Source organism: Gekko japonicus, unplaced genomic scaffold (assembly GCF_001447785.1).
Source record: "Gekko japonicus isolate JY-2015 unplaced genomic scaffold, Gekko_japonicus_V1.1 scaffold3919, whole genome shotgun sequence".
In the NCBI taxonomy this organism is placed as follows: domain Eukaryota; kingdom Metazoa; phylum Chordata; class Lepidosauria; order Squamata; family Gekkonidae; genus Gekko; species Gekko japonicus.
This window is the reverse complement of record NW_015172136.1, coordinates 55,207-66,897: the sequence shown is the minus strand read 5'-3', so window position 1 is coordinate 66,897 and position 11,691 is coordinate 55,207. Positions and strand designations below refer to the sequence as shown.

The following is an 11,691-nucleotide window of genomic DNA, read 5'->3' as shown; positions in this document are numbered from 1 at the left end:
TAGGAATCATCGGAGGAGTGGGAGCAGAAAAAGGTTTTTCTAAATACTGGACTGATGAGTCTTTTAGCCACGCTTTATACCCTTTTCTACCCCTCTCTCATGTCAGCTGTGCCCAGCGACAACCCCTTGCCCTGCCCTGCTCAGACACAAGCTTACCAGCTCCGTGAGAACTAGGACTCAAACTTAATGTAAGTAAGAAGAAGGAGGAGGAGGAGGAGGAGGAGATTGGATTTATATCCCCGCCCTTCACTACTCAAAGGAGCCTCAGGGTGCGTTCAGACAGGGCATTTTAGCCGGCATAAACTGCCCCGGTTGGAACTGGAGCAGTTTGATCCGGAAGAAACGCGATCACACTTACCTCCTGACTGTGCAGCACATCGCGATATGCCCGTCCACACTTCAGGCGCTCAGCAGAGCGCGTCGGCGGTTTTAAAAATTATTTTTATACAGTTTGCGCATGCGCATAGGCAGGCTTCCTTATAATGAAGATCTTTGCGCAGGCGCAGAACAACCGAACCCGGAAAACATGCCTTGAAGCGAAGACGTGGCGAAGCTTCGCCCAAGCACACATTGCATACTAAAAAAAAAAATGGCGGCCGAAAAGCGGAAGCCTCGGGCTTCCGAACGGAAGTGGCTCTACACCGGCGGAGACCAATCACACGGGGATGCTGTGGTTGGAACCGGTGCACTCAGGATACCACCATTTGGAGACCTAGTAGCAGAATACAACGGTTAAAGGCTGTTTGCAACGGTTAGGGACGGAAGGCAGATGTTCGCCGTGTGATCGCCCGTAAGTACACCGATTCCAACCGGCATCTATACCGGCATAAATACCCCGTCTGAACGCACCCTCAGAGCGTCTTACAAGCTCCTTTCCCCTCCCCTCCCCACAACAGACACCCTGTGAGGTAGGTGGGGCTGAGAGAGCTCTTGACAGAAAGTGCTCTTTTTCAAGGACAGCTCTGACAGAACTATGGCTGGCCCAAGGTCATCCAGTAGCTGCGAGTGGAGGAGTGGGGAATCAAACCCGGTTCTCCCAGATTAGAGTCCGGCGCACTTAACCACTATGCCAAATCGGCTCTCACTTTCACTACCCACTCACTTTCACCTCTATATAGGAGGACTGTAAAGAGGCTATAGAGCATGAAGTTTTGTTTTTAAAGACGGGGGGGGGGAGTAGAAAACAAGACGGGGAATAAGACAGAGGCTCTTAGACTGATGAAATCCCAGCTTAAGATAAATAAAAACATAGCACATGAACCAAGCCAAGAATTAAGCAAATAAACCAAGAGGGAAAAACTCAGAGCAGCAAATGTTTGTGATGCTTTGGATCGGGGAAGCAGAGGTCGATAAATAAGCTCCCTTAAGTGTTTCACTTAAGACATTTTTGTCACAGGTAAAAGGTAAAGGTCTCCCTTGCTCGAAAGCCAGTCGAGTCCAACTCTAGGGTTGCGGTGCTCATCTCCGTTTCAAAGCCGAAGAGCCAGCGCTGTCCGAAGATGTTTCCGTGGTCATGGGGCCGGCGCACGGAACGCTGTTACCTTCCCACTGAAGCGGTACCTATTTATCTACTTGCAATTTCTTGCTTTCGAACTGCTAGGTTGGCAGGAGCTGGCACTAGAGACGGGAGCTCACTCCGTCATGCGGCACACTCGGGTCTCGAACTGCTGAACTACCGACCTTCCACAGTCTGCAGTTCAGCGTCTTAACCACTTGAGCCACCGCAGCGAGGTGCAAACACAAGCGAGGGCACAAAAAGAGGTGAGCAAAAACTGCAAATATCCACTCATATTGCAGCTTGCTGCCAGTTCGTCCCGTGTCAAAGGTCAGACTTCAAAAGGCCGCGACTCGTGATGTCCCTTGCAAGAGTTCGGCCACAGACAGATCGAGAACGCTGCACATGTTCAGAAGGGGAAACCTAAATATGCTAAAGTCCAACCCTACTCATTCAGACGGTATGTGTAATTTGTTCTACTTGCCTCGTCAGAGTTCAGATTCTGCATCACACACACACAATCATTTATTTTTCGTATTTGTATCCCACCCATTATAAACATTTCATAAAATGTAATGCCAGGTAGCGGAGCTATAAACTTTATAAAGGACACAAACGCAAAAGTTTTTTTCTTTAACTTAAAATAAAAACATACTTAAAACATTAGCACTCTTGCGATATTTTGTTTATTTAAACAGTGTCTGATAACTGGCGCCTGTTGCTCTGAGTTATTGCACCAAATGTCTGTGCTGTTGCAATCCTGAGTATGCTGTTCAGGCATGTATCTGTACGCTGCAAACCTACGATGACACGGCAGCAGCAGAACTGGAAGAAGCAGCAGCAGAAGACAGCCAGTTCCACTGCGGGCCTGATAGAAGACTCCTGGGGGCCTGATCCGGCCCCCGGGCCACATGATTGACACCCTGCCCTAGAAGACAATACCACAAGTGATGGATTCACTGTCTCAGCCCTGCAATACCAGTGAGAAACTGGAGTTTTGCAAGAACTGCTCCAGGGATGTAGGAATCAGGGCCATGTGGGATCTTACTCAGTTCCGCAGGGCCTGCAAGACGAAGAAGAGGAGATTGGAGTCTCAGAGCGGCTTACAAACTCCTTTCCCTTCCCCTCCCTGTGAGGTAGGTGGGTGGGGCTGAGAGAACTCTGACACACACTGCTCTTTTTCAAGGACAGCTGTGCCAGAGCTTGTGACTGACCCAAGGTCACACCAGCAGCTGCGTGTGGAGGCGTGGGGATTCAAACCTGGTTCTCCCAGATTAGAGTCTGTGCACTTAACCACGAGGCCAAACTGGGGATCATGTTCCACCAGGTGGAGGGCCATGGCAGAAAAAGCCCTGGCCCTGGTCAAGGCTAGACGGACGTCTTTTGGGCCAGGGACCACCAGGAGATGTTGCTCACTAGAGCGTAAGGCTCCTTGAGGCGTATATGGGAAGAGGCGATCCCTTAGGTATGTTGGTCCCAGGCCGTATAAGGCTTTGAAGGTTATTACCTTCTGTCTTGACGATTAAACAAAGGAAAGTGTCAGCTAATTAGACAGTGTCGTACACACACGCCCCATAAATTCAATGAAGAGTACTGGTACTCACCACTGAACACCAGAGGCTGGGCGATAGAGTGGCCTTGAGGATAACGCTCCCGTGCTTTCTTCATCTGTCTCCTGTAGAACAGGTAGCCCAGCCGGGTGCGGGCATACAGACTATACCTGCAGGACAGGGAGAGACAAACAGTGAGGTGACGAAGTTGAGCCTGTTCACGTACAAAACGTTTGTGCCATTGTTTTCACCGGGATGATGCTTCATCAAGCAGACAGCCATGAACTCCAGCTGTTATACAAATAGATTCCCAGTCCAAAAAAATGAAGTCAAAATGAGGAGGAGGAGGAGGAGGAGACTGGATTTATACCCCGCCCTTCACTACCCAAGAGAGTCTCAGAGCGGCTTACAAACTCCCTTCCCCTCCCCACAACAGACACCCTGTGAGGCAGGTGGGGCTGAGAGAGCTCTGACAGAAACTGCTCTTGTTTCAAGAACAGCTCTGACAGAAACTGCCCTTTTTCAAGGACCGCTCTTATCAGAGCTACGGCTTGCCCAAGGTCATCCAGCCAGGTGCAAGTGGAGGAGTGGGGAATCGAACCTGGTTCTCCCAGAGTAGAGTCCGCGCACTTAACCACGACGCCAAACTGGCTCTCTAATTGCAATCAAGACACCTGAAAACAGTTAGGCCAAACAGCCGATCAAAAAAAAATGGACCGCTTTCTGCACACAAACAGGAAGTACGTGGAATTTTATACTTGAAATGACACAGTCATAAAGATAACATTAAAAAAGCATAATTGGTTACAAAGGACAGTGCGATATTTGAATAATAGTCCACTCATTGGTCAGAGATGAAGAAAGGTGTGCCTACAGCATGTCTTACGTGTTTACTTAACCTAACCCGAATAATATTGGCCAAGGATTCTTCATACCCAAACAAAGGTGTTTTTTTTCCTGATACGAAGCTAAAATCCCTTTTGACCCAGACACTGCAAAGTTTTACCCTAAACGACTAAAAACCATGAACTCTATCTCCTATACCAAAAGAATGTTGTTTTCTTGTCTGCTAGCATTGGCTACAAAATCAATCTAACCTTCATCACAGCCTAATCTTACTTATGAGAACAATCTATAAAACCAGAGAAATATGAATAATCTGGAGAGAAAAAATAATTATACTCCCATTCACACGACACAGCCGCCAAAGTTTCACTAGGACCGATTTATAGTTATAGCAAGGATCAAAATCTTGGAATCTTATCACAGACTCACCTAGTTCTTAACTATCCAGTCACACAGACAATACCGCTTCAGGCTCTTACTTGCCTTTCTCTCTCGTGGTTTTATTAGGTACTTTACACATATTACATAAAGGATAAGATAACACAGTTAATCTGCTATGCACATTTCTTTTCCCCAGAAAGGAATTCTCAGGTTCCATACAGAAATGTCAATCAACAGGAATGGGTGTGGAATTATGCAGCGAGATCTGCTTCCCCCACCTCTGTTCTTCTACAGGCACACATCTGTAGCTTTGCCTATGGCATGAACTTTCATCCTTAATCCCATGCTTTTGTGGTTTTTCTAAACCATTTTTTCTTTTTCTTTTTTCTAGACAGCTGGAATGCTCATCCAGTTAAACCCTTATTTAGCACATTTTAAAAATCCACTCCGTTTTTAATTTTTAACTTAAATTTGGGGAGGGGAGGTGGCGTTCTGATTAGGGAGAGAGGCTGGTTATTGAATGGCACAAGGGCCATCCAATAGGCACCGTTGGCTTGGGCAAAAGGCAGAGGGGACAACCCTGCTCCAAAGCTTTATTTGGTTTAGAAGTCTGTACATAAGAACATAAGAGGCCAATGTTGGATCAGGCCAATGGCCCATCCAGTCCAACACTCTGTCACACAGGGGCCAAAAATACCAGGTGCCATCAGGAGGTCCAGCAGTGGGGCCAGGACACTAGAAGCCCCTCCCACTGTTGACCCCCCCCCCAAGCACCAAGAAGACAGAGCATCACTTGTAAAATTCCATGTACTTCCTGATTGTGTGCAGAAAGCGGTCCATTTTTTTTGATCGGCTGTTTGGCCTGTTTTCAGGTGTCTTGATTTCAATTAGAGAGCCAGTTTGGTGTTGTGGTGAAGTGCGCAGACTCTAATCTGTGAGAACCGGGTTTGATTCCCCACTCCTCCACTTGCACCTGGCTGGATGACCTTGAGCAAGCTGTAGTTCTGATAAGAGCTGTCCTTGAAAAAGAGCAGTTTCTGTCAGAGTTCTCTCAGCCCCACCTGCCTCACAGGGTGTCTGTGGTGGGGAGGAGAAGGGAAAGGAGTTTGTAAGCCGCTCTGAGACTCCTTTAGGTAGTGAAGGGCGGGGTATATATCCAATCTCCTCCTCCTCCTCCTCCTCCTCCTCTTCTTCTTCTTGATAGTCAGCCTCAGCAGAGCCAGTACCCACAACAGCTTCACAAGTGCAACTGTCTGAGAGTCATACAGCGAAGGAGAGCTCAGACAGAAAGACTAAGAAAACAGTCACCCCCCCCCATGCTCAGAAGTGAAAGTGCATTTGTTCTTCACCCTGCATAGTCCTCCAACCTCAGATTCCTAGCAATCCATTTGCAAGTCTTTCTCTACCTGCTCTATCCCATGCATAATCTTAGAAACCTCAATCATGTCACCCCCTCAGCCATCATTTCTCCAAGCTAAAGAGCCCCAAGCGTTTTAACCTGTCTTCATATCCACAACAGGCTCACCTCTTGATGTATGCATCTATATGCAGTGTTAGTGACCCTTCCTGCACTACTGAGCAATCAACCGAAGAGAGAATTGTCACTGTGATTCTCCATGGGTCAATGCAGCACAATACTTCTTATCACAACACCACAATGTCCATCCCCATTGTTGTTGTTCAGTCGCACAGTCGAGTCCGACTCTTCGCGACCCCATGGACCAGCTCCCGCCAGGCCCTCCTGTCTTCCGCCGTCCTCTGAAGTTGGCTCAATTTCATGTTCATTGCATCGAAGACACTGTCTAACCATCTCATCCTTTGCCGTCCCCGTCTTCTTTGGCCTTCAATCTTTCCCAGCATCAGGGTCTTCTCCAGTGAGTGCTCCCTTCTCATTGGGTGGCCAAAGTATGTGAGCTTCAGTTTCATTATCTGGCCTTCCAGGGAACAGTCAGGGTTGATTTCTTTTAGGATTGACTGATTTGTTCTTCTTGCAGTCCAAGGGACTCTCAAGAGTCTTCTCCAGCACCATAGTTCAAAAGAATCTATTCTTCGGCGCTCGGCCTTCCTTATAGTCCAACTCTCGCAGCCATACATGACTACTGGGAATACCATTGCTTTGACCATGCGGACTTTTGTTGTCCATCCCCATAGCAGAGGTAAATGTTAACCTCTGAGCCAAGATGGGGGAGCGGGAGTGTTTCGTGCTAAATGACTATTACTCCTGAGTGTTTCAGAAACATGGTGGAATAGTGAAAATCAATGCGATATGGTCATCCCTGGGTATAAGCTCTATATGGAGGACAGGGAGGGATGTGTTGGAGGAGGTGTTGCATTTTATATCAAAGAGGGCATAGATTCAAATAATGCATTAGGAGAATGAACCCCCAACAGAAGCAATATGGGAGGAAATACTGGGCCCAAAGGTTACTTAAAAGTGAGATGTACTCTCGTCCATCTGATCAAACCCTTGAAGCTGCTCTCAAAATGGAGAAGGAAATAAGGCAATGTTGGGAGACTGGGTGACTTCAACTGCCCTCACATTGACTGGGTGTACATGTGCTTGTCATGCCACAGAAATGAGATTCTGATATATCATAAATGACTGCGCAGTGGGTCACAGAGCCAATCAGAGAGGAAGTGATCTTGGACTTGGTTCTGAGTGGGGTTAAAGACCTGATGCAAGAGGTAGGCCCCAGTTGGGAGCAGTGAACACAGTGCTATTAAGTACAGCATTCATATCATGGAAAGTGACCCCTAAAATCCAAAACAGTACTATTTGATTACACGAGAGGGAACTTGACAAAAAATGAGGGAATTAGTTAGAAGAGAGATTAAAGAGAAACACGGCTATTTGAAGCAACACTAATTGAAGTCCAGACAGAACGCATTCCTCAAGTTACGAAAGGTACTACCAAGTCTAAAAGGATGCCTGCATGGTTAATGACCCAAGTCAAAGAAGCCATAAAACATTTCTTTTTTAAAAGTGGGAGGTCTGCCCCAGTGAAGGGAACAGAAGCGGCCACTGGATCTGGCAAAAGAAGTTAATAATTAGGAATGTGAAATAGGAATGTGAAAAGAGAATTTGAAGACTGGATTGCTAAAATCATTGAAACAAACAATAAGCATGAGGAGTTGAGTTCGCACAAAGGAACTCACAGGTGTTGTGTGGCCTCAAGTCCTCAAGGAAATCACATATAATGTGTAGTTTAGAGCTTCCAGTGGCACAGCTGAGGACTTATCCACACAATCTTGTAATAAGCAATTTGACTGCATTTTCCCTTTATGCAATACTTAGAATCACAGAGTTGGGCCAGCCTCAAGCATCCCTGACAAATATTCGTCCAGCTTCTTCTTGCAAGCTGCCACTGAAGGGGAGCTCACCACCTCCCTAGGCAGCTGATTCCACATTTGAACCACTCTGACAGTTAAAACGTTTCCCCTAATATCCAGGTGCAAGTGGAGGAGTGGGGAATCAAACCCAGTTCTCCCAGATTAGAGTCCACGCTCTTAACCACTACACCAAACTGGCTCAGGGTAAACAAAAGAGCCAAAGGTCGGATAGCCGGGAAGTCAATCCAAAGGTTGCAGGATTCAAGAACAAGGAGTGGTTGCTACACACACAGAAGCAGAGTATGCAGAGTTACTACCACACTGAAGCAGGTGCGTGGAGTGTTTTTGAACAGGTCCTCCCTTCCCTGGGAGTTGAGCCTGCCAAGGCTTACCGCTCCGCCCGTTGCCTTTGCAGGAGCCGCAGTCTAGCACTCCTTCTTCACTCCTGCATAGTCAGCCTTTGGCGTGCCCTACATCTGGGGCACTCAGGAGAACTAGGCGGGGAGTCTGGCCTCGGGGTGTCTCCACCAGAGGGTGCTGGGCCAGGCACAGGATGGGTCTTTCCTTGTGACTGCACCTCCTGTGCAGCTGCTGGGGACTCCTCCTCCTCAGGTACTGTTGAGGGTTGAGCCAGTTTGGTGTAGTGGTTAAGTGCGCAGACTCTAATCTGTGAGAACCAGGTTTGATTCCCCACTCCTCCACTTGCACCTGGCTGGATGACCTTGGGCAAGCCGTAGTTCTGATAAGAGCTGTCCTTGAAAAAGAGCAGTTTGTGTCAGAGCTCTCTCAGCCTCACCTATCTCACAGGGTGTCTGTTGTGGGGAGGGGAAGGGAAAGGAGTTTGTAAGCTGCTCTGAGACTCCTTTAGGTAGTGAAGGGCGGGGTATAAATCCAATCTCTTCTTCTTCTTCTTCTTCTGGGTAGTCAGCCTCAGCAGAGCCAGTACCCACGACAGCTCCACAAGTGCAACTGTCTGAGAGTCATACAGCAAAGGAGCGCTCAGACAGAAAGACTAAGAAAACAGTCATCCCCCCCCCATGCTCAGAAATGAAAGTGCATTTGTTCTTCACCCTGCATAGTCCTCCAACCTCAGATTCCTGGCAATCCATTTGCAAGCGTTCCTTACCCCCTTGGGTCTCTCATCAACCCACCAATTGCCAAAGAATAGTCCAACACCAGGATCGAGCCAGCATTTTCTGTAATTGTTTGTGTTGGATATAGAGAAAAATTCAGGGGGGAAACTTTTTTCCCCAAAGCCTTTTTTATTTTTTCCCGAAAAATTGGAAAAATTGAAAAAAGAAGAGAAAAGGGGAAAAAATGATTATGGAACATTTTATTCTAACATGATAAATAAAATATTTTAAGACAAGGTGTTCAAATATTTTCCAAATCATTTCTAAAAAATACGTATGGTTTCAGATTGATCTAATTTCTGTGCACTGAGGACAAGCAAGTCCTAGGTTACCAACTGAACTCTCCAATGTAAGAACAAGATGCATTTCTTCCTTTAGGAGCTGCTATTGTCACAAGAAAAGAAAAAGATTTCAGTTTTGGTTTTGCACGTGGGTATTCTGTTTGTAATAATTGTTCGGATACACTATATTTTTAATATCCTAGTTGTGATAATTTCATGCCAGGTAAAAATGTCCATAGCCATATGTTATGCTCCTAAAGTAACAGAATGACTTTCAATCTGGAAAAGAAAAAAGAAGTGCTAATGTAGCATTTTTTTTCAATTTTCCCGAAAATTTCCAATTTTTTCCCGAGCTTCAAAATTTCCGGAAATTTTACATCTCTAGATAGAGTTGGGATAGTCCAAGGCAGCTACAAAGCATTGTTGTGGTGGAGCAGCAGAGTGTCACGCTCAGACCTAACTTTCATTTCCTTAAGTTCTGTTTTCCCTTCGCTTGTCATATTGAATTCCTTAGAGGAGGTGTTGTATGAGTGCATGGGTGGTAGTGGCCATAACCGTTTCTCAAAGTGTGCCCCAACAGTTGGTTCTCATGAGATCAACCTTGGAAACTCTTTTCGCATGGCTAGGTTAGTGGCCACAGAAAGGCTTGGGGGTAGGTGTGACGTACGAATGTGTGGAATTGTATGCTTTTACCTACATCCTGTGGTTTTGCCTTGGTTTCCTCCAGTCCTAACAAACGTTCTTGTACCTACAGGAAGCATATCTCTAAATAAAGCATTTCACTGCCAATAGTGTGTGTGGAGAGTGTCTTAGCTGGGAACCTGACACAGAGTTAGGGGAATGAATCAAGATCAGAGGAGTGTTGTGAACTAAGGGTGGAAGAGCACTAGCAGAGATGAATAGATATTAACACATGGCAACACTGCCACAGGAGGTGGTGGCAGCTACAAGCATGAACGGCTTCAAGAGAGAATTGGATAAGCATATGGAGCAGAGGTTCATCAGTGGCTGTTAGCCACAAGGTATAGATAGGGACTCTCCGTCTGGGGCAAGGGATGCTCTGTATTCTTGGTGCTTGGGGGGGGGTCAACAGTGGGAGGGCTTCTAGTGTCCTGGCCCCACTGCTGGACCTCCTGATGGCACCTGGTATTTTTGGCCACTGTGTGACAGTGTTGGACTGAATGGGCCTTTGGCCTGATCCAACATTGGCGTCTCTTATGTTCTTATAAGAGGGAATTGGATAAGCATATGGAGCAGAGGTCCATCAGTGGCTATTAGCCACAAGGTATAGATAGGGACTCTCAGGCTGGGGCAAGTGACGCTCTGGATTCTTGGGGCGGGGGGGGGGCAACAGTGGGAGGGCTCCTAGTGTCCTGGCCCCACTGCTGGGACCCCCTGATGGCACCTGGTATTTCTGGCCACTGTGTGATAGAGTGTTGGACTAGATGGGCCATTGGCCTGATCCAACATTGGCATCTATTATGTTCTAGCCACAGTTTCTTGTTGGCATGAAAGCGAGCAGAGACTCTCTTCAGAATTAATAATGTTCCAGCTCCAATGGCCGGAATCCAAGTTTAGCAACAAAACCCACCCCTTGAGTGCTGCAAGAAACCCAATACGGAAGAGATAAGCACCAAGCACTGCAGGGTAACCCTTCTCTGGCATGCTAGCTGAGTGTTCCAGCAGCTATTCAGAACTGCACACGCTCTCACCCACACCCACGCACTGCACAGTAATCCGGCTGCTTATCTCAGAAACAGAGCCCGGAGGAATTACACATTCAAAGCAGCTACAGATCTCACCGGGTCCTCCTGAGCTGTTTCCTGGACAGACTAGCCCCTCTAAGTTGGGTCCACAATCACTTCCTCCAGCAAATCGGAATCTGAGAACACTGACTCCCCACATACCTTCTGCTGCTGAATCAACTGAATCGTGCACTCGAACACCTCCACTCCAGATCAGCCACAAGATCTACAAGAGAGTGTTGTGATTGGGGACCCAGACCCCGCTGGTCCTCCCAAATATCAAGGAGGCCGGGCTTGTGGCAACGAGGGCTACGGCTTTCTCGGTGGCGGCTCCACTCTGGTGGAATGAGCTCCCGGAGATCAGGGACCTGCGGAACCTCCTACAGTTCCGCAGGACCTGTAAAACGGAGCTCTTCCGCCAGACCTTTGGGGCCACCGCCACCACTGACATCTGACAGAGTGAGCCCGACCTCCTGGGTCCCCCAATCAAAGCCCGACCCGATCGCCCTGGGCATCTGAAGATTAAGGAGCTGACTGTACGCTGAGGAATTCAATACTAGCACTTTAATATATTGTTACAGCTATGGTTTTAACTTTGTGTATGAATGGATTTTATATTGCATATTGCGTAAGCCGCCCTGAGCCGCCCTTGCTGGGAAGGCGGGGTAAAAATCTAACAAATAAATAAATAAAAATAAATCCTGATGTTACTATGCTTCAAACTAAATTTGCCAGTGTCATTTAGAACCTGAAAACAAAAGCAAATTGAATCAACCATGAGGAACCAGGTCCTCGGGGGGGGGTCTATTAATCATAGAAGGAGGAGGAGGAGGAGGAGATTGGATTTATACCCCGCCCTTCACTTGGAGTCTCAGAGCGGCTTACAAACTCCTCTCCCTTCCCCTCCCCACAACAGACACCCTGTGAGGT

At 47.3% G+C, this 11,691-nt stretch overlaps 1 protein-coding gene across 1 annotated transcript in view; it reads right to left on the bottom strand.

Moving 5' to 3' along the window:
* Window positions 1-11,691, bottom strand: part of LOC107118655 (probable hydrolase PNKD) — a 45,667-nt gene that overhangs the window by 16,328 nt on the left and 17,648 nt on the right. The window contains exon 2 of the mRNA XM_015421017.1: window positions 3,059-3,215. Within this exon, the coding sequence (XP_015276503.1) occupies window positions 3,059-3,215 (157 nt within the window). The remainder of the gene's footprint in view (window positions 1-3,058; window positions 3,216-11,691) is intronic.